Source organism: Pelodiscus sinensis, chromosome 29 (assembly GCF_049634645.1).
Source record: "Pelodiscus sinensis isolate JC-2024 chromosome 29, ASM4963464v1, whole genome shotgun sequence".
Lineage (NCBI taxonomy): Eukaryota > Metazoa > Chordata > Testudines > Trionychidae > Pelodiscus > Pelodiscus sinensis.
Window position 1 is genome coordinate 11,520,368 of NC_134739.1, and position 22,222 is coordinate 11,542,589.

At 62.7% G+C, this 22,222-nt stretch overlaps 1 protein-coding gene across 1 annotated transcript in view; it reads right to left on the reverse strand.

The window, feature by feature from the left end:
* The window catches only part of ERBB2 (erb-b2 receptor tyrosine kinase 2), a 50,394-nt gene that overhangs the window by 22,930 nt on the left and 5,242 nt on the right, over window positions 1-22,222 (reverse strand). Inside the window, exons 2-6 of the mRNA XM_075911526.1 lie at window positions 5,392-5,543; window positions 3,367-3,553; window positions 1,166-1,300; window positions 643-711; window positions 29-141 (exon numbers count right to left, since the gene is read on the reverse strand). Coding sequence (XP_075767641.1) covers window positions 29-141; window positions 643-711; window positions 1,166-1,300; window positions 3,367-3,553; window positions 5,392-5,543 — 656 coding nt within the window. The remainder of the gene's footprint in view (window positions 1-28; window positions 142-642; window positions 712-1,165; window positions 1,301-3,366; window positions 3,554-5,391; window positions 5,544-22,222) is intronic.

Sequence of the window (22,222 nt, forward strand, 5' to 3'; positions counted from 1 at the left end):
CCCTGCCACGCCCACGCCCGGCACTCACCAGGCAGTCCGAGTTCTTGGGCCCCGTGCAGCCTGCCGCACACTGCTCGTGGCAGCAGTCTGGGGGCTTCTTGCCCTTGCACCGGGGGCATTCGTGGCAGATGCTGTTGGTCACTGGGGCAAAGCGGGGGGAGGGGGGGCACCATTAGGACCTGGCTGTTTGGCGGCGGCTTTGCCCCAGGCCCTTGCCATCCGGGGAGCTCTGCTGGAAACCGCCGGCGCCAGGGACCCAGCGGGTCGCAGCAAACAGCCGCCCCACGGGGGGTTCTCTGTGCATCCCGAAACAGGCCCAGTCCAATGGATCCCGCTCCCCCACTCCAGGGGCGGCGCCTCCGTCCCTCCCCCCAGCCACATCCTGCCTGTCGTCCACGTCCCCCCCCCCCGGCCACCCCTCTGCCCGTCCCAAGCCGGTGGGGCGGTGCGAAAGCCCCGGGGTTCTCCACCATGCTCGCTCCCCCCGCGGGGACACAGACCCAGGCCGGGAGCTCTGGCCCGGGGGGCCCCCACTCCCGCCAGGCTTTGCGGGGCCCGGGCCCTATTTGTGTGGCGGGTGAGCTAGCCCCATGGGCCCCTGCCAGGCCTGGCTGGCCAGCCTGCCCCGCTCCCAGTGCTCACGGGTCTGACAGGACTGCGGCCCTTCCCCCCAGCAGTGCCCTTCGGGACAGAAGCTTCTGCAGTCGGCACCTGGACGGGGGGAGAAGACAGAGGGCGTTAGAGGATGCCGGGGGCTCAGGCCGTGTGGGGCGAGGTGGGGTAGGGAGGCCCCCCCTTCCCCCTCCCGGTTCATCCAGCAGCTGCCTGGGGCCGAGGGGGCTGCGCCGGCTGCCGTTTCCCACGTTCCTCGCTTCCCCGCTAGCCTACGGCTTGGGGCAGCAGCCCCCTGCTCCCCTCAGCCACCTGGAGCCGAGCACAGAGCCTGGGGGAGCCCCACCCCAGCCTGTCGTGGGGGCCAAGCGGGAGGGGACCAGGCTGGGTTCCCCAAGGGAGACTCCGCGCCTTCCTCCCGGCCCCTTGCCGAAGAGCGGGCCCCAGGCACAGGCCCACCCCGCGCCCCCGAGCCAGAGCCCAACGAGCTCCCCCTGCCGGCCGCCCCCTCTGCTGAGCCGTCCCGCCCCGGGGCCCCCAGCCGGGCACGTACACGTCCTCTGCCTGCTGCTGTTGATCTGCTTGTGCCGGGCCGGCTCTCTGGATCGGAAGATGTCGTCCCACAGGATCGTCTCCTGGAAGCACAGCTGGGGGTTCCCCTGGATGTGCACCCCGCCCTTCAGGATCTCTGCAGCGGGGGGGGGAACGGGACCGTGAGCAGAGCACCAGCCGCTGCCCCCCAGCCTGCCCAGCGTGGATGGGCCGGGAGAGGAGCCACCTTGCGCTCCCACGCAGCCCAGCCTCCGGGGAATCCCCGCCCGGGACCACAAGCTTGTTTCAAATGACACTAGCAAGGCCAAGCCCTGGGGGAGGCGCAGGAAGGCATCTGACCTTGGACCCGTCAACCGTCGAGCCTCAGGCTCCAGGGCATCGGTCAGCAAGGGGGGGGGCAGGAAGACTCTCCCCCACCAGCCCCGATGCCCGAGTGACACAGGAGCTGGTATGGGCCACGCTCAGAGGATGGAGAAGTGGCGAGTGGGACCCATTGCTCTCAACAGGTGTGGCAGGGAGGTCAGGGCTAACAGCACTATCTGATCCAAGGCAGTGGGGGGATACCAGGCCAACGGGATGATGGATGTGATGCAGGGCAGGGGGGATACACCAGACCACATGGACCCTGGATGTGATGCAGGGCAGGGGGGATACACCAGACCTCATGGACCCTGGATGTGATGCAGGGCAGGGGGGATACACCAGACCACACGGACCCTGGATGTGATGCAGGGCAGGGGGGATACACCAGACCACATGGACCCTGGATGTGATGCAGGGCAGGGGGGATACACCAGACCTCATGGACCCTGGATGTGATGCAGGGCAGGGGGGATACACCAGACCACATGGACCCTGGATGTGATGCAGGGCAGGGGGGATACGCCAGACCACATGGACCCTGGATGTGATGCAGGGCAGGGGGGATACACCAGACCACATGGACCCTGGATGTGATGCAGGGCAGGGGGGATACACCAGACCACATGGACCCTGGATGTGATGCAGGGCAGGGGGGATACACCAGACCTCATGGACCCTGGATGTGATGCAGGGCAGGGGGGATACACCAGACCACATGGACCCTGGATGTGATGCAGGGCAGGGGGGATACGCCAGACCACATGGACCCTGGATGTGATGCAGGGCAGGGGGGATACGCCAGACCACATGGACCCTGGATGTGATGCAGGGCAGGGGGGATACACCAGACCACATGGACCCTGGATGTGATGCAGGGCAGGGGGGATACACCAGACCTCATGGACCCTGGATGTGATGCAGGGCAGGGGGGATACACCAGACCACATGGACCCTGGATGTGATGCAGGGCAGGGGGGATACACCAGACCTCATGGACCCTGGATGTGATGCAGGGCAGGGGGGATACACCAGACCACACGGACCCTGGATGTGATGCAGGGCAGGGGGGATACACCAGACCACATGGACCCTGGATGTGATGCAGGATGTGGAGAGATACCAAAGCACATTGACCATAAACGTGATGCAGGGTAGTGGGGGGTTACCAGACCATGACCCTGCATCACATTTATGGTCCATGTGGTCTGGTATCTCCCCACTGCCCTGGATCAGGGTTACTTGCACTAGTCTGATATAAGGCAGTGGAGGGATACCAGGTCACCTGGACCCTGGATGTGATCCAGGGCAGGGGGAGATACTGGACCTCATGGACCATGGATGTGATGCAGGGCAGGGGGGAGATACCAGACCACATGGGCAATGGATGTGATCCAGGGCAGGAGGGAGATACCAGACCACATGGACCCTGGATGTGATCCAGGGCAGGAGGGAGATACCAGACCACATGGGCAATGGGTCTGATCCAGGGCAGGAGGGAGATACCAGACCACATGGACCCTGGATGTGATGCAGGGCAGGAGGGAGATACCAGACCACATGGACCATGGATGTGATGCAGGGCAGGGGGAGATACCAGACCACATGGGCAATGGGTCTGATCCAGGGCAGGGGGGAGATACCGTGATCCGACATGGCAGGGATACCTGGAAGGAGGCTTGGGAGGGGGGAATCCCTGGTCCAACAGGGTGGAGATATTGCACTAGACAGGTCATTCCTCTGACCTGGCACAGGGCTCCCGTGACAATCCCCCAGAACCCTGGAGTGCTCCCTGAGATGAGCCGGGGCCCCCCCGATCGGCTCGGGGCCCCCCCGCCACACCTGTTAGATGCCTCATGCCCAGCTCCTGCAGCCCCTGCGCCCCGGTGGGGTCGGCGTTGGAGAGGACGGCCAGCGCGTATTTCTCCTCGTAGAGCTGGGTGCCCCGGATGATGCGCAGGTTCTCCAGCCACACGTGGCTCACTTGGTTGTGCGCAATCAGCACGTAGCCCTGGACCTCCTTGATGTCCTGGGGGGCAGAGAGCAGGCTCGGGGGGAGGCCGGGGCAGGGCGAGGTCGGGCGCCCGCCACACGGGGAGGCCCATCAGGCGGAGGCAACAGCCCCGTCAGCGGGGGCAGAACCCACCGCCCCGGGGCTGAACGCGGGAGCCATAAGTGTCTGAGCTCCAGGGGGCCCACGTCTCCGCTCCGGGCCATGAGCCAAGTGTGGCAGAGCCGGGGGTGCCTCAGACATGGCTGGTCTCCTGGGGCCAGAGCCCCCGGGGGGACCCAATGGGCACCTGCCCCCAGGCCTGAGCTCCAGCCAGCCCTGCAAAGCCCCCGTCTTTGGGAGAGCGGGCGCTCCACCCTCCCCAGCCCCACTCCCAGGCTAGGCTGGGCAGGTCCCCCCAGACAGGGCGGTTCCAGTTCCTCCCAACCCACCTTGTTCTCTCCGGATCCCCAGCCCCCTTGAGAACCTCCCAGGAGGACAGAGCTGAGAGCCAGCCCAGCGCCTTGGCAGCTGCTTCCTGCTCTCCTGGACAGGTGCGCAGGCCCCGCCCTCAGTAAACAAGGGGGAACCTCGCCACGGGGACTCGGCAGCAGCAGGATTAGAACCCAGGTCCCCGGGAGAAGGGTTCGCCCGCCGAGCTGAAGGGAGGCTTCTTCAGATGCTGCCTTGTGGCTCCTCATAGGCAGGCAAGGGCCTGGTTTCAGATAAGAGTCGACCCCTGGCAAGGGCAGCGGTGGGGAACCTAAGGCCCGAGAGCTGGATGCGGCCCCCGGCTTGTCTGGATCCGGCCCCTGAGGCTCTGGGTTACCCGCACCCAGCTGGCGCTCCAGCCCCTCCACCATCTCCCCGTGGGGCTGGGGCGCAGAAAATCAACTAGCTCGGGCCCCACAGGCTCTGGTGCGGGAGGGGATTGTGGGGAGGGTCTCTCTCCTCAGTCGGGGGCCGAGGGTTGCCAGGGGGTTTAACCAAAAATACCGAACACCCCCCCCCCCCCAAAAAAAAGCCCCGACTGATTTTTCTGTGGGTCAGCAGCCCCGCTCCACCCCAAAAACAGTTCCCCTCCTGGGCAAGGGGAATTGCTCCTTTCGCTCCAATCCCAGGATGCCGCATTTAGGGCTGTAATACCGGTAGGGGACAAAGGACGTGGACAGAACCCAACAGAATCCGGCAGCCCTGAGCATGGGCCGCGCATCGAACCCCAGGTAGCCCACCGCTGCCTGACAGAGTCACACCCCAGGCCGGCTGCCCTTTGAGGCTAGGCCTGTGACTAGCAACTGGCCCCCCACCTCCGCTGCCCCGGAACGGCTGGCTTCGTTACCAGGAGTTACCCCAGCCGGGCTAGGGCCAGGACGGGCTGCCCAGAGAGCGAGAGCTCAGCAGGGAGAGGCGGGAGGGAAGGCCGGCTCTTGGAAGGGCCCGGACGGAATTTGTCTCCATGGTGGGCCCTGGAAAACAGCCCCGGCTCAGCCCCGCAGCCCCGGGGGTCGGCGTTCAGGGGAGGAACGAGACTAGGGAGAGATTCTACTCGCCACGGGCTACTAGAAAGCAGCACAACGGGGGAAGCAAGCGGTCCCTGGGCCAGAACCAGGATGGAGGGTTCCTCCACCGGCCCCCGCACAGAGCCTGGTCAGGGCTGAGCCCCGAAGACAAGCCGGGCAATAGCGAGAGGCTCTCATGTCCCTGGGCTGAGGCATGGACGGAACAGGCCACGCACGGCCTAAGAGGCAATGGGCGAGGGGCGGGAGAGGCCCGGGCCCGGCAGTGTCAAGACCGGACAGCAGGGGGCGCTGCGTTTGCAAGCCTCCCAGGACGGGCAAAGGGAAGGTGCTGAGTTCAAGCCCCGCCAAGTTGCTCACCTTGAGGAAGGTCGTGTTGGCGTCCGGCCCCAGGTACGTGATCTCCAGGTTGCCCTGCACCACCTGGCAGTCCTGGTAGAGGTGCCGGAGGGCGGCGTAGTGGTTTTCGGGGCTGGAGGGACGCAGCAGCTTCATGTCGGTGCCCGTACAGACTGCAGGGGGGGTGGGAAGGAAGAGGCGGTGAGGCTGGGCTCCGGAAGGGGCCAGCAGGGAGGGATCCTACGTGCACAGATGTGTGGGGCCGTTCCGCTCCACCCCAGCAGTGGGCATTCACCCCAGCCCGCCCCCTGCTCTGCAGGCATCCCCTCCCCCTCCCCCACGCATGGAGCTAGCAGGTTCAGCTCCTGCCTCAGCTAGGGACCCGCTGGGGGCACCAGACAGGCCGCAGGGGCCTGATTGCCATTTGGTGCCAGGCCGAGGGGCTAGAACAGTTTGTAGAGAGCGGGACCTGTGCCCCCTTGCTCCTGGCTGTGCCCCTCGCTGCCTCCCGGCTGGGCTGAGAACAGGCCATGGCTCCAGGCAGGGGGATTCGGACAACGGGAAGGAGGCCAAGGCTGGGGCCGACAGCGGAACCTCCTCCAGGTGTAGGGCTGGCAGCTGGGACCCAGTACGAAACCTAGTTCCTGCACCCATGCGGCCAGATTTGCAGTTCTCATTTTCGGTTCTCATTTAGGCACCCAAAAAAGGGTGGGTTTGCAGAAGGGCTTGCAGAGCTCTGTAGAGAATCTGGCCATTGTCTGGCTCTGGGCCTCAGTTTCCCCGCCTGTAAAATGGGTGCAATGTCCTTCCTGGTCTAGTTACCTCGTACATTCCTGGGGCAGGGACTCTGTTAGCACAGGCGGTGCAGCACCTGCCACGGCAGCCCCAACCCGCAAAGCCCCCTAGCTACGCAGAAGAGACCCACATGGGACTATCGTGCATCAGGCGCATCAAGGAACCCCCAGGGCCCTGAACTCAGGTGTCTGCAGGTAAAAGCGCCTGGTGTGTTGTTTTTAACCACTTCTCCGTTGGCTCCAGAAGCCTCCTTTGGTCAGAATCTGCCCAGCTGCTGGCAGGTTCCTTTCATCTATTTCAACGGCTGCCCGTACGCCTCACCGCTGCTGAGGGTTTGTAAATCAGGTGATGGCCCCAAAGCCGCGCAGAAACCCCGCAGGAGAGATTATGACAAAGGCATTTACAAGGCTCCCCAAGCCTCTTTCACTAGCGTCTGCCAGGGCCAGGCCAGGCTTGGAGCAGAGAGCCGAGAAACAGTTGCTTGTGCAGGCTCTAGCACTGGCCCCCTGCCAGGCAGAAAGGAAGGGGCCGATGGGGATCAATACAAGGGAGCATCCGGGGTTTATTTGTACCCATGAGCGATCGAAGCGGCTGCAAAGCAGGCAGGAAGTTGCAGGAGTATTACACACCTGGGGGCAGTTCTGCGTTTGTTACAAACTAGGGCTGTAAGGGGGTAAGCGGTTACCTGGGAAGCAGGGCCAGATGGGGGGGGGGGAGCTAGCCGGGCACTGCCTGGAGTGCCAACCTTTGGGGGGCGCCTGATAGCAGCTGTAAGGGGCGCCACATGCTCGGGGGCCGGGCGGCGCCCCTTAGAGCTGCCATCAGGCACCGCGCGCCCGGGGTCGGGAGCCGCACGGTGCCCCTTAGAGCTGCCATCAGGCACCACGCGCCCGGGGTCGGGAGCCGCACGGTGCCCCTTAGAGCTGCCATCAGGCACCACGCGCCCGGGGTCGGGAGCCGCACGGTGCCCCTTAGAGCTGCCATCAGGCACCGCGCGCCCGGGGTCGGGAGCCGCACGGTGCCCCTTAGAGCTGCCATCAGGCACCGCGCGCCCGGGGTCGGGAGCCGCACGGTGCCCCTTAGAGCTGCCATCAGGCACCACGCGCCCGGGGTCGGGAGCCGCACGGTGCCCCTTAGAGCTGCCATCAGGCACCACGCGCCCGGGGTCGGGAGCCGCACGGTGCCCCTTAGAGCTGCCATCAGGCACCACGCGCCCGGGGTCGGGAGCCGCACGGCGCCCCTTAGAGCTGCCATCAGGCACCGCATGCCTGGGGTCGGGAGCCGCACAGCGCCCCTTAGAGCTGCCATCAGGCACCACGCGCCCGGGGTCGGGAGCCACACGGTGCCCCTTAGAGCTGCCATCAGGCACCACACGCCCGGGGTCGGGAGCCGCACGGTGCCCCTTAGAGCTGCCATCAGGCACCACACGCCCGGGGTCGGGAGCCGCACGGTGCCCCTTAGAGCTGCCATCAGGCACCACGCGCCCGGGGTCGGGAGCCGCACGGTGCCCCTTAGAGCTGCCATCAGGGAGGGAGTTGGCTCTCGAGCTCCGGCACCCAGCCGGCTGTATCCAAGCCAAGCTCTGTGGAACGGGTTGGCCCGTGCAGCCCTCCGCCCCCAGCCCTCTAGAAGCGCCGTGAGTCAGGCGTTAATACCCCCGGGTCACGGACTCGCTCCCCCGGCGCCTAGCGGAAGTGTCGCTTTCCACAGGAAATGCCAGGCACTAAACTAACATCCATTTATCTCGGGGCGGCTTTCAACAGCTTCCTATGGGCTTCCTGTATGACTTCTCCCCACAGCAATGGGGATTAGCCGCGGCCCTGGCAATGAGCAGTGTGTTTGGTCGGCCCCCTCGCTGCCTCTCACCAAGGCCCCTGGAGAGCGGAGGAGCCCCATAGGGGACCCACAGGATGGATGTTTCTTTGTGCCAGGACCTCTTGCCCCCGCCCCCGCCCCTTGTGATCAGCTCACAAAAGGCTCCTGTCAATCAATTAGACAGACGCTGTCAAGACGGGACGCCAGGAAACAGGCCCTCCCAGGTTCTCCAGGGCAGGGGAGGGAACCTGGTTCGCTGGCCCTTCCCAGAGCCAGAAATCCGGCCTCTCCGGCCCCTGCTCCAGCCACGCAGCCCCCTGCCCTTCCCAGGCACCCTGCCTCCTGCCCCGGCTGGGATCACTGCGCTCCACTGGGGCCACAGCACCGTGCGGGGAAGTCCCACCGGCGCCTGGGGCTGCGGGGCCCCGTTCCCGTCCCCCGGCGATGCCGCTGGTCCGCTGGCCTTGCCCGTTTGCTCCCGGCCCCCCGCCCGCCTCAGTTTCCCCGGACACGTCACTTGAGCTTTCCCAGGCTGGCGGGTGGGGAGCCCCCGGCGTCTGGGGGACGTTAACATTCCCGAGGGGGGCATGAGCCTTAGCTCTGCGGAGGGTCACTGAGCACCGAGCACGAGAGGGGTCCCCTAGCGCCTCCCGGGGCACAGGGAGCCGCTCAGCTTAGATCGGGGTGGGGAACCTAAGGCCCAGGGGCCTGACCCGGCCTGCAGCTTGCCTGGATCTGGCCCCCGAGGCGTGAGGCTCCCCACGCCCAGCATTGGGTACACGGCACCCGCATCGCCCACACCTCGCTGCTCCTAGCTGGCACCTGCACCTCCCAGACCCCCAACCCCCATCCCGCTCCTGCACCTCCCAGACCCCCATCCCCAGCCTGCTCCTGCACCTCACAGACCCCCATCCCGCTCCTGCACCTCCCAGACCCCCAGCCTGCTCCTGCACCTCCCAGACCCCCAACCCCCATCCCGCTCCTGCACCTCCCACACCCCCATCCCACTCCTGCACCTCCCAGACCCCCAACCCCCATCCCGCTCCTTCACCTCCCAGACCCCCAACCCCCATCCTGCTCCTGCACCTCCCAGACCCCCATCTCCCATCCCGCTCCTGCACCTCCCAGACCCCCAGCCTGCTCCTGCACCTCCCAGACCCCCAACCCCCATCCTGCTCCTGCACCTCCCAGACCCCCATCCCACTCCTGCACCTCCCAGACCCCCAACCCCCATCCCGCTCCTTCACCTCCCAGACCCCCAACCCCCATCCCGCTCCTGCACCTCCCAGACCCCCATCCCGCTCCTGCACCTCCCAGACCCCCATCTCCCATCCTGCTCCTGCACCTCCCAGACCCCCATCTCCCATCCCGCTCCTGCACCTCCCAGACCCCCATCCCGCTCCTGCACCTCCCAGACCCCACCCCCAGCCTGCTCCTGCACCTCCCAGACCCCCATCTCCCATCCCGCTCCTGCACCTCCCAGACCCCCATCCCGCTCCTGCACCTCCCAGACCCCCATCCCCAGCCTGCTCCTGCACCTCCCAGACCCCCATTCCCCATCTGCACCTCCCAGACCCCAACCCCAGTCTGCTCCTGCACCTCCCGGACCCCCAACCCCAGTCTGCTCCTGCACCTCCCAGACCCCCACCCCGCTCCTGCACCTCCCAGACCCCCAACCCCCATCTCGCTCCTGCACCTCCCAGACCCCTAGCCTGCTCCTGCACTCCCCTCCTGCCCAGACCTCCCTCACCCCCACTTTGCTCCTGCACCCGTGTCCAGCTCAGCCCCCTCAGCCCCAGCCCACTTCCCGGCAGCCCTCTCCCACGCACTGAACCTCTCATTTCTGGCCACCCCAGAGCCTGGAGGGGGTCCACAAAATCTACTAGCCCAAGCCCCCCTAGGTTGTGATGTGTGGACCCCGAGTGATTTTTTTGTGGGTCAGTGGCCTCTGAGCCAAAGAAGGTTCCTCCCCATCTCTCCCCCCGCCCATTCCCCAGCTCGTGCCATGCCCCGTTTCTATGCCTTCGCTGCCCTCGCGGTTGGTGTTACCGCCCAGCTGGGTGGCGCCGCACAATTGGGAGCCTTCAATTGCAGCTCAGGGCTCGGCACACCGGCTGGCCTGGCAGCTCAGCCCTCTACACCGTGCTTCCCAACATCCCAGCTGCCCGAAACTAGACCACCCTGATTCCCACGGCCAGCTGGGGGTGGCCCCTTGCACGGCTGCGGGCTGGGTGCCAGCCAGGTCTCCAAGGGCCTGGGCATTACGTAACCCTCCGCTGGCTTCCGCCTCTGCAGTGGGGCGAGGGTGGAGCTGGCTGGGGCTGGGGCTTGGCTCAGGAGTCGGCCGGGTGAGAGGAGAAACAAACAATCGCACAAACCCACACAGCTGCTGCACCTCCCTCGGGCTTCCACGCCACACCAGCAGGTGGGGCAAAGCAGGTGCTGGCATCCGAATGTAAACAGCCCCTTCCACGCCGGAGCACGTTCCTGTCCCTCCTCCAGGGAGAGGGGAGAAAGGAAAGAGGGTGATACCCAGCAGGCTTTTCCCAAATGGGACCCACTTTCCACTCCTGCAGGATGGCATTGTCTGGGGAAGATCGCAGGAAGGGATGGGAGAGGACTCCCCCCTCCAAAACCAGCCCACCTGCTTGCTTGGAAGCGCCGGCTTCGGGGCGAAGCAGGCTCCAGAAAAGCCCCGGATAGGAACCCAGCACCTCGACCTTGTGCCCCGGCCAGATCTGCACCGCAAAGCGGGATACAAGCACAGTCCCTTCAGGCCTCTGCAGAGCCCGGCAGACTCGATTTCGTGGAGTCCGGCCAAGGGCAGGAACCTTTGAACGGGACGCCCTGGCTCTACGGAGGGCGCTGGCGAGACCCCAGGCACACGGGGATCCGGACTCACCAGTGTGCAAATCTCTTCTCTGCTCAGCAAGGTCTCAGAAGCACGAGTCTCCCAGATGGCGGGAGGGGGGGGGATCAGTCACTCTCGGAACAAGTTACAAGCCCATGAAAACCAGCTTGGGGTTCAGACTGGTCCACCTAGTGGGGCGTGATGTAGTGGGGGGGCTGTCTGGCTCCGTCGACGGAGCCATGTAGTCTAGACGTACCCCTTATGTCCACATCACATCCGTGCTGTGCTGTATCCCGGAGAAGCAATAAACCCTCTGTGTTCGACTGGCTGGCGGAATCTCATCTTTGCTGCTACGGGGGTGCAAGATCGGGGGGATCCCCAACACGCCGTCACATGGGGTAACAGCTCAACCGAGATCAGGGCCCCGCCGCGCCCCCAAGATCTCACACCGGCTAGGGAGGGAATGAAACAACCCACTCAGATGCCAGGCACCCCACTGTGGGGGGAGGGGTTTTGGAGCGGAACTAGATAGCTCGCTCCTCTCTCTAGAACCAAAACTCCCGCCCCATATGGGAGAAATGGGGATCCGCATACAGGCGCCAGCCAAGCCTCTGGCTCACAGCTCCTGGACTATTTTTCACTCTTCTTCCGGGAGCTGCAGATCAGCGTAACACAACTTGTCGGCTGCGGGGATCCGGTGTGGGACCTCCGGATCCGAGCCTCCGCCCGCCCGCCCAGTCCCCGCCAGCACGAGACAGCCCGGCACCGCCTGGGCGCGGCTTACGCCTCTACAGACATACGCCGCATTGGCCTGGGCAGATGCCCATAGAGCGTTCTCCACCTGCAACCCTGACCACATGCTGTGGAGACAAGCCCCCTCAGGCTGACACTGCCTCTCACAGGAGTTGTCCCCACCTCCCCAGCTCTGTCCCTGTTGGCCCCCCAGGCTTTGTCTATACCAGGTTCAGGGGCCAGGCTCAGCATTGAAGAGCCAGCCCCCCAGCCACCCACCCGCAGGGCGGGGGCACCCAAAATCTATGAGCCAGGGCCCCCCTAGGCTCTGGCGTGTGAGGGGAATGTGGGGAGGGTCTTTCTTCCGCTCAGTCGGGAGCTTCATGCTTTGCTTCGCACTTGTGTGTGGCCCCCAACCGATTTTCCTCCGGGGCAGCAGCTCCCGACCCCGCACCGATTCCCCGCCCCCCGTCTATACCCTCAAACCGACATGCGGCCGCAGCAGGAGCGCGGGGAGAAAGAACTCTCCCCGGCCAGCACTCACACTGGAGCACGCCGCTCCCTCACAGCCCTGCAGCGCCGCAAAGTGCCAGGGCAGACTTAGCCCCAGCGTCCACCCAGCAAACAAACACCCCGTGATCCAAGGCCTCATTTGCCTGACTGGCTGTCGGGAAGGGAAGCGTCCCTTGCGCTGGGTGTCGTCTCCTCCCACCGCCCCGCCCGGCAGAGACACCCAGGGAAAGCAAGGCCGGGATCCGCCAGCGTGGCTCAGATAAGCACTCTTGGCGGGAATCCGACTCTGCCGAGCTCCTGACAAGCAATTAGAGCATGGGTTCCCAAACTGGGGGGGCATGCCCTCTTGGGGGGGCATGAAGAAATTCCAGGGGGGTGCGAGGCAACCCAGCGCTCCCCCCCCCCCCCCGTTGTGCTGCTATTTTTTGGTTTTGCTCAACAAGTTTTGCTGCTATTGGAGGGGGGGGCATGAGGGTTTCTCAAAAATCAAAAAGGGGGCGTAATGCCGAAAAGTTTGGGAACCGCTGCATTAGAGCCACACCGAGGTCTGGTGGGAGGTGGATAATCCAGGGTGGGGCTCACATGCGGATGGAGACTCCTGTGTGCGCTGGAGCCCGGACAGAGCCCCCGGCTTCCCCCGGAATTGAGATGCGTTGGGAGAACGTTGCGTTCGCGCCCCACCTGTCTCCAAGCCTGTGCCACTGAAATACTGAGGGGCAGGAGAGTGTTGCCTGATAAGAGCCAAAACCAGGGCAGGATCTTCCAAAGGGAATAATAGAAACATAGAACAGTAGAACTGGAAGGGACCTCGAGAGGTCATCGAGTCCAGCCCTCCACCCTCATGGCAGGACCAAGCACTGTCTAGAGAACACCATCCCTGACAGGTGTCTGTCTAACCTGCTGTTAAATGTCTCCAGTGATGGAGATTCCACAACCTCCCTAGGCAATTTATTCCAGTGTTTTACCACCCTGACAGGCAGGAAGTTTTTCCTAATGTCCAACCTAAACCTCCCTTGCTGCAGTTTAAGCCCATTGCTTCTTGTTCTATCCACAGAGGCCAAGGAGAACAATTTTTCTCCCTCCTCCTTGTAACACCCTTTTAGGTACTTGAAAACTGCTCTCATGTCCCCTCTCGGTCTTCTCTTTTCTAAACTAAACAAACCCGATTCTTTCAATCTTCCCTCATAGCTCATGTTCTCTAGACCTTTAACCATTCTTGTTGCTCTTCTCTGGACTTTCTCCACATCTTTCTTGAAATGCGGTGCCCAGAACTGGACACAATACTCCAACTGAGGCCAAATCAGCACAGAATACATAAGATTGATCCTGCCCCGTCTCCCTTGGGATTTTGCAGACACGAGTTTGGAGGAGCATCCCAACGTTGAACCATTTATCAGAACTTCAGGAGACGCTTTCTCCCTCTGCCCTCACCATGCCCCTGTTCGTCATCCTCAGAGGAAGGAGGTTGGCCGGGGACTGGTTCCTAAGCCCCTATCGCTCCATCCCACACACGTGCAGCTACCTGGGTGCACACTGATGTAACCTGAATCCTGTTGCTGCAAAGGAGCCGGCGGCCAGAGTTCTGCTGAAAAGCCAACGCTCCGTTGCAACAGCGGCACTTTCGACGAGGAGCATGTGATCCAGTGGGAAGCTACGGCGGGGCAGGCTTCCCCCTGGAAGCGCACGGAGGGAAAGCTATGCATGGCGGGGCATTGGTGTTTGGGGCAGGTGGGCTGGGAGGTGGCAGGACAGGACACAGCATCCCAGGGATGTTATATTTGCATCAAGTCTCAGAGGGGTAGCCGTGTTAGCCTGGATCTGCAAAAGCGACAAGGAGTCCTGTGGCACCTGATAGACTAACAGATGTATTGCAGCATAAGCTTTCATGGGCAAAGACCCACTTCGTCAGCTGCATGTGGGTCACGTGCATCTGACAAAGCGGATCTTTGCCCACGAAAGCTTATGCTCCAATACATCTGTTAGTCTAAAAGGTGCCACAGGACTCCTTGTCATATTTGCATCAGTCCATCTTCACTCCTCCCCCCTCCCCCCACACACACCAGGCATGAAGCAGTTAACCCCGAGTCCCGTCCGACTGCAGTTCCTGAAATCAGAGACCTGGATTTTGCAACCCAAGCCGAGCCGGCAAACGCTGATTTTAAAAAGCCAGGCAGATCCGGACCGGAAGGGCAGGCAGGGTCTCCATTTCTAATCCCATCCGCAGAGGGACTCCCACAGGCCCAGAGATCCCAGAAATACTCCCGCTGACGGCTCTCAAATCCCCGTGTCAATAGCTGCCCAGCAAGGGGCTGGGGGAGTTGGAGAGATGCAGGATTTTCTGCCAGAGTCCAAGCGGGGGGATAAAAAAGGCTCAATTGTTAAGAGAGTGGGTGGTCAGAGCACCCCCCCCACCCCCGACAAACAAAACGAGTAACCCTTGCGTCTCCAAGGAATGGCCGTGGCAGAGATGGGCCCAACCCGTAAGGATCAGACTCCCAAAGCGCTGTGTGTTCTGGTTTGGTCGCTACAGTGAACAGAGCATGTGCATTGGCTTTTAACACCCCCTCCCACCCTGTAGCCCTACCTCGGCAGAGGTTGTACTAATCCCTGGGGAAGGAAGGGGGGCTGAGCTAGAAGACGAAAGAGTCTAATCTCTCGCACCAGCATACAAAATGAGGGGAAGCCTCATGGGCAAGTCACTTAGCCGCCTTGTGCCTCTGTTTCCCCATCCATACAATGGGGATAATAGCACAGCCTTGCCTCAGGGGGTGCGTGGAATCCTAGAATACTAGGACTGGAAGGGACCTCGAGGGGTCATCAAGTCCAGTCCCCTGCCCTCGTGGCAGGACCAAACACTGTCTAGACCATCCCTGATAGACATGTATCTAACCTACTCTTAAATATCTCCAGAGATGGAGATTCCACAACCTCCCTGGGCTTAAATGGGTGGTGGGTTTTGCGAGAGGGGGATGTTCGCCCCATAGGAATTCAAACTCGTTGCACTGAGCTCAGCAAACAACTGTTAGGCTGCTAACGGGCTCGCCCCAGCACCTCTATCTCTGCGCCTGCCTCAGTAGCCCTGTGTCAGTCTGGTTCTTGGGGCTGGCAGCAGGGAAGACAGGGAGGCTGACGGGCTGTCTAACGTCACGTCCCGCTCTGATTACTAGCTAACCCTCTCCTGGCATTTATCCGGAGGTAAAACGTTCCCCTCCAGACGGGGCTGCGGCCCAGGAAGGGCCCCGCTGTGGGCGCAGGTTTAAGGGGTGCTGCACACCGAGGCCAATATTTTAAGCTATCCAGAGGACCAGTTAGGGAGGGAAACAGAGACGAGTCCTTATCCCTCCCTGAAACCTCACCAGCCGGGATGCTCTGGGGACAGGGAGGCCTCCTTGTACTCCCTTTCTGCCCAAGCCACTGGTGCCTAGGGAAGCCCAGAGTGTGTAACCGGGCTGAGTCACAGAGGTGACCTTCTGCTGAGCTGTGGCCATAGGACCCCCATCTGCCTTGGGCAGATTCGCAGAGTTTAAACCCAGAAGGGCCCATTCTGACCAGCTACCCTGTCTTCCTGCATAGCACGGCCCAGCAACCTGGCCCCAGGAATTCCTGCCTCCTGCTGGAGGTGAGCGAGAGCACGGCCAATTCTTTACAAGGCGAGTCCCTGGACTGGGGGAGACATGGGGCCTGGTGGCTCAGAGGCATGAGGACGCCCAGCTGAGGCCGTCGCTATTGCAGATGCCTTGCAGAGCATAAGATTCTGCATCGCTCGTCTGCACCAAGGCTCCGCATCACCCGCCTCCCCCAAGGCTCTACATCATCCGCCTCCCCCATGGCTCTGCCTGCCCCTCCTCCAAGGCTCCGCCTGCCCCTCCTCCAAGGCTCTGCCTCCCCCGCGGCTCTGGGTCACCCATCTCCCCCAAGGCTCCATCTCCCCTGCCTCCCCCAAGGCTCCAGGTCACCCATCTCCCCCAAAGCTCCGTGTCACCCCCTTCCATAAGGCTCCGCATCACCTGCCTCTCCCAACGCTCCACCTCACTCGCCTTCCCCAAGGCTCTGCATCGCCTGTCTCCCCCAATGCTCCAGGTCACCCCCTCCCCCAAGGCTCTGCATCACCTGTCTCCCCAAGGCTCCGGGTCACCCCCTCCCCCAAGGCTCTGCGTCACCCGTCTGCCCTGATTGCTGGGGGCAGGGGATCACCCCTGGGCTGTTGCCGGTTTTGACAGAACCGCTTTTTCAGGTCGGGCGTGTTTAAAAAGGCAACCGGCTGACGCAAGGAGGTTGAGCCACGCGTCCCCTCCCCGACACACCTCTGCCTCGCCTGCCCTGACGCAACCTTCTCCCCGCCCAGCCCCCTGCAGCTGCTGCAGCTGTCCGCTCGCCCAGGGGGCCATGCCACGGCTGCTCACCAGGCCCGGGCTGGGCCCCCAACCTCTACAACTGATCCAAACTAAGCTGGGGTAAAAGCGGAGCCCCAGCATCGCACACACTGGCCAGGTGACTCCTTAAGCGATGGGCCAGGGCCAGCATGGCCCAAGCACCCAGACGATAAGGCACCAGAGCCTCGGAGTCACGTCCAGTGGGAGCCCTGGGCAGCGGGACGGTTTCCTGGACCCATCCGTCCTGCTGGGCCGCACAATGCACAAGCAGAGGCCACCCGTCCACTCCCAGTGTGCTGGCCAACGTGGCGCCCATCCCTAGAGCAAGAGGCAAACACCCTGCGTTGCGGGGCTGCAGAGAGACAGACACGTCCCCAAGGCGGGCTGGGGGAACGGGGCTCAGCTGGGTGGGTGCCGAGAGGAGGGTGCAGAGGTAAAAGTCCTCTGGAGGGAAACGCGTCTCCCCCGGGGGATGCAGCAGGGCAAATGGCTGGCTATCCCGGGGGACGGCAAAAGGCACCCCCGCGCCATTCCTCCTGGTCTTCTCCCGCCTGCCTCTCCCACTAGGCAGCCCTGCTCCGGACATCTCGTTCCTTGCATTCAGGCCGCCGTGGGGCCTCTACCGGGGACAATGGCCCGCCAGGGCCTGTAATAAAGTCGGCTCCCCGCGGCCAGGCATTCTCGGCATGGCCGGAGCCGGTCTCCTAGCAACGGGCCGCGGTAGGCCTCAGGCCTGCCTGGCCCTGCTGAATGGGAGGCCTGGCTCGGGCAGAAGAAAATGAACAGCACCTCCGAGGCAACCCTGCAAACAGCCCGGGCCATTTCCAGCCACGGGGAGGTGGTGCCCACGGGCCTCCGCAGCGAGCCGGCTGGGAACCGACCACCCCCAGGCTCCGCTGCCCCTCTGTTATCCAGCGGCTCTGTCCCCCGGGGGCAGATTTGCAGCCAGTCAGAGTCCCCCCCCCCCCCCCCCCATGTATCGTTGTGAGGAGACGAGTCTCTCCCACGTCTTCCCCCCCCCCGGCTCTGATAAGCGGGACTGGCGGCTTTGCTCTGGTATAATGGACACGTGCCTGATTCCCCAAGAGAGTGTCTAGGCTGGAAAATGCAGGGGATCCGAGAGGGGCAGCCGTGAGGGAAAGGGAGGGGGCTTCTGGCTCCTCTCCGTCTACATGTCGGCGTGGGAGGGTCACAGGGGCTCTGGCAGGGATTCGAGCGGGTGAGCAAAGAGCCCAGGGAAGGCGCTTTGCTCGCCGTGGGCAGGCTAGCAGAGAAGCCAGAGAACGGAGCAGGGGTGCCTGGCCATGCACGAACTGTGACTTCAGCCCCCCCGGATAGAAAAGCGAGCGACAGAGACTAGTCCGCCCAAGGCTGATCCTTTCCCTTCAGTCAGCTCAGCGGGTATCCTCTGCCCTCCCCCGGCGCTTTCCACCAGCTGGGGAATCGCGTCCCCAAGACGAATCGCTGGGGAATTTTATATTCGTGTGCCTTTGCCTGGCGGCTGAACATCTCACGGCCATGTGCACCCGCACACACTTACTCCACACTCCCAGAAGCCAGGCCTATGAGCCCCCATTTTAACTAGTTTAACATATGCGCAGCAAGTGCTGAATAATAAAGTCATACCCATTTGGCAGGTAGGGAAACTGAGGCACGGCATAAGGGTCTCACCCAAAATTACATATCAGGTGAGGGGAGAACCGGGCTAGTACTCAGGAGCTTGGATACACCTCCTCCCCCCCTGCTGTAACCACTAGGAAACTCTTCCCTCTCTCAGAGCTGGAAACAGAACCCAGGAGTCCTGACTCACCCCACTCCCCACCCTTGCCTCCTAGTTGGTAGGCTTGTTTAATTCTGCTGTTTTCCCGGATCCAGAATTATGGGGAAAAATTGGAGGGGGAGCAAATGTAACCCACGCACCCACTGGGTGTGGTTCCCTGGCTCTTGGGGGCCGCATACAGGGAGAATGAGTTTGCTCTACAGCTGTAGCTGCGAACCAGCTGGCTTTTAGCTCAAGCTGTAGGCAGAGGCTCCTGCACTAAGATCCCGAGGTTCCAGGTTCAGGTTCGCCTGTCGCTGTTACACAAACATTTCTCTGCCAGCGGTGGGGGTGGGGAGGAGGGAAAGGGGCCGCAGCTTTTGAGGTTCGCTCTGTGTCCCCTCAAGTCCCTGACAGCAGAAGCAAACTGCCCTGCCATGCGCCCGGAGAGCGTTTGGCCCCGTGACCCTGCAGCAGACGCTCGCTGGCTGCGCGCCAGCGATCACGGGAGCCGGGATTCCATTTGTCGGATTCCTGAAAAGCTCAGGCTCTGCGACGGGGGAGCAGGGAGAAGGGATTTGGCCTGGGCTAGGAAGCTTGCAGGCTTGGGGCTGTCAACCCAGGGTGGAACTAACAAATCGGGACCCTGCGAGAGGCCATTTTGCCTCCTTTGCCCTCCCTCACACACCGGCTGTGACTTCAGGGACAGGTTCTTCCAGCTCCAACAGTCCTGCCTCCCGCGGCAGGAATTTCCCAACCCTCCCCTGCCTCCGGCCGGTGGGCCGGGAGAGCAAACAGATGCCCCCCCAGCCGCCTGACTGACAGCGCGCCGTGGGCCAAGCAGCTGCCCCGCAGCGGCAGGCCTCGTGTGGACAGCCGGCCGAGTCCGGCAGCCTCCCGGCTGCGCTGGGTCCCAGGCCTGGCCTGGGCAGCCACCTCCTGCGAAGAGATCTGCAAAGGTTTGCGTGACATGGCATTAGACCCAGCCTGGGGCGTGGGGGGGCCTGTCCAGCTCCCAGGCTCAACGGTCACCCTCAGCTGCTGTTTTCGCCTTCGCCTGGTCCTCGCCTTCTTCTCTGCCCCTTCCTCCTGCCCACCCCGGCGCCTCTCCTCTGGCCACGGGGTCGCTGCCATGGCCTCCGGCCTGCCAGGGTGCAGCTGCTCACGGCCCCTGGCCCTGCTCCGGGGCAGTGCCGGCCCCAGCGGGAGCATCAGCTGGACCCTAGGACTCATCTCAGGCCACAGCTGAGCCAAAGGGTGTCCCTCTAGCCCAGTGGCTCCCAACCGGGATCCGGGGGGCCCCTGGGAAGCTGCGAACAGGTTTCAGGGGGGCTGCCAAGCAGGGCCAGTATTAGATTCGCCGAGGCCCAGGGTAGAAAGCTGAAGTCTCACAGCCAGCGGGGCCAGCAGCTGAGGGGGAAGGTGTGGGGGGGAGCCTGTCTCTATGTTCCTGGAATGGGCGGAGCCCTGTGCAGAAGGGGCGGAGCCCTGTGCAGAAGGGGCGGAGCCGAGGGCAGCCAGCTTTTGGAGCACAGCGCTGGGCCCTTCCCCTGCAGCTCTCGGAGCCGGATGGAGCGGCGTTCCCAAGACAACTCAAAGGGAGCCAAGGCTCCGGCCGCTGCAAGGCCAGGCGCTCCAGGCCCTGTTGAAACACTAGGCCCCTGTGCCGGTTGCCCCCTTTGGCCCCCCGCGTCGACAGGCTGTTTACAGCACGAGGCTGAAACCCAGGGCCCTGAGCCCGGGCCCCCAGGACTGAAGCCAAAGCCTGCGCAATGTAGCTTCGTGGGGGTCCCCGGGGCCCCAGGCATTGCCCTGCTTGCTACCCCCTAACGTGGCACAGCTGGGCTCCGTGGAGGGCCTCAGCAAGAAAAAGGCTGCGAACTCCTGCTCCAGCCCTCCCCGTGGCGGCTGGGGGCCACGTGCTGCGGAGCAGCCGTCGCAAGCGGCCCAGACTCGGGGCAGGCTGGGAGCCCTGGCAGCAAACGCACCTCGCTACTCGCCTCTCCAGCCCCCTTCGCTGGGGGAAGCCAGCTGGGCTGGTTGGAGGGCAACACGGCCTCCCCGTTTCCTCTCCCCCCATTCCTTACCCAGAGTAGCCCCTGCCCCTCCCCACTGGCTGCACTTCCCACGGTGCAGAAAGCAGGGCTCTGGAAAACTGAGTTAACATTTAACAGCTGCTGCTAGGACTCAGGAGGGGTCCCCCGCGCGGGAGATCCCAGCTGTGGCAGGAGTTTCTAGGACACCTTCGGAACCAGCTGGGCCCCGGAGATCAGCAGAGAGAAATCCCCCCGAAGCTGGGGAGATAAAGAAGGGAAGAGACTAATTAACACCAGGATCCGTCCTCGTGATCTTCCTGGCTCTGCCCTGCCCCGCACCAGCTCAGGGGCTCCCCAGTTTACCGACCCCCCGACTCAGTGCCCTGAAGGCAGCACATGGTGGGAATCCCTTTTGGATTTGGAAGATTCTCCCCTTCCAGCAGCATGAAGGCGCGTGCTGTTCGCGAGAGGATCACGGACGCCCACCCAACGAACCTGGGGAACTGAGCCGACCGGATTCACGCGCAGGCCCAGGGAATAGATCAGAACCGATTGCATCACGCTTCATGCGGGCAGGGGAACCGTTCGGGGCGGCGGGTGGGGGAGAGAATCCATCTTCCATAGAAGGCAAGAACAAGCAACAACAAGCGATCAGCCAAAGTTCAAGGTCTCAATCCACCTGCTGATCAAGAGATTCGCGTCCTGGCATTCAGGAGAACAATAACCCGGGGCAGCGGGGACGGGGCTTTCTGCAGGGCAAAAGTCAGGAGGGGCCAGCGCCTGCAGCCAGGGCCAGATTTTCACCAGGATGCAGAGGGAGCTACCGGCCTTTCATGAACACCTGGCCGTCGGGGCCCGAGTTCGTGTGACAGTGGAGGCTTCTCAGCGCTGGATTTGGAAGCCCAGTTACAATTCAATAGACTCAGGCTTCCAAAATCTGGCTTCGTAGCCTCACTCTTCTCTTCCCTCCCCCCCTCCCCCCCTGGTCTGCTTACTCTGCCTTTTGGAAGAGGGTCCGTGCAAGGGTGACCAGATGTCCCGATTTTATGAGGACAGCCCTGATATGCAGGGCTTTGTCTTACATAGGAACCTATTACCCCACGCCTCCTGTCCTGATTTTTCGCACTTGCTATCTGGGCACCCGAGGCCACGGGAGGGGAGGGGAGGCTGGTCGGGGGACGCTGGCAGTGTAGCCTCTGGCTCTAACTTGACAGCCTGTCTTTTCGAAGTTGTGGTATATGCTCCTAGCGAATGAGACAGGGCAGCTTTTCTCTCCCTATGGCCCCAAATCAACCAATAGCACAGCCACACGGGGCCCCTTTTTGTAAAAAGGGGACTCTATGTATCTGCCGAGATGACCCCCCTCACAATCTTTAATGCATTTATGCTGACACAGCCACGGAAGGCAAGAAAGTTATCCCCCGTGTACAGATGGGGAAACTGAGGCAAGGAGCAGTGAAGTGACTTGCCCAGGGTTAGCCAACGTGTAGTGGCAGAGTGGGGAATTGAACCTGTTTCCTGGGCTCATCCTACCTCTACAGCCATTTGCTAACCAGGGTCAGTGTTCAAAGGAAGGAAGCATTGCCAGAGGAAAAGTCAGGGGGCACTGGGTAGGGATGTAAAATTTCGATTATTTGGCTAATTGACTAATGGATGCAATTGACAATTTGATTAGTCGATTCGGCGCCTCTGCCTTTGAAGTGTAGCAACAGCCTCACGGCAGTTGCTACCCCTCAAAGGCGAAAGCGCTGCAGGGTGCATGGGGCCAGCAGTCCCCTGCACCACGGTTCCCTGTAAGCTGAGCGCTTGGGCAGACACCGAAGACAGATTCAAATGCTGCCCAGCTGATGAGCAGAGTGCCCATAGCCAGTAGCCTGTGTTTCTACTGGTGGTGCGCACTCGCACATACTTCGGCGCACAGAACAAAATGTATTCCGCACAGGGAACGGAAAAAATTATGAGGAACACTGCTCCGCAC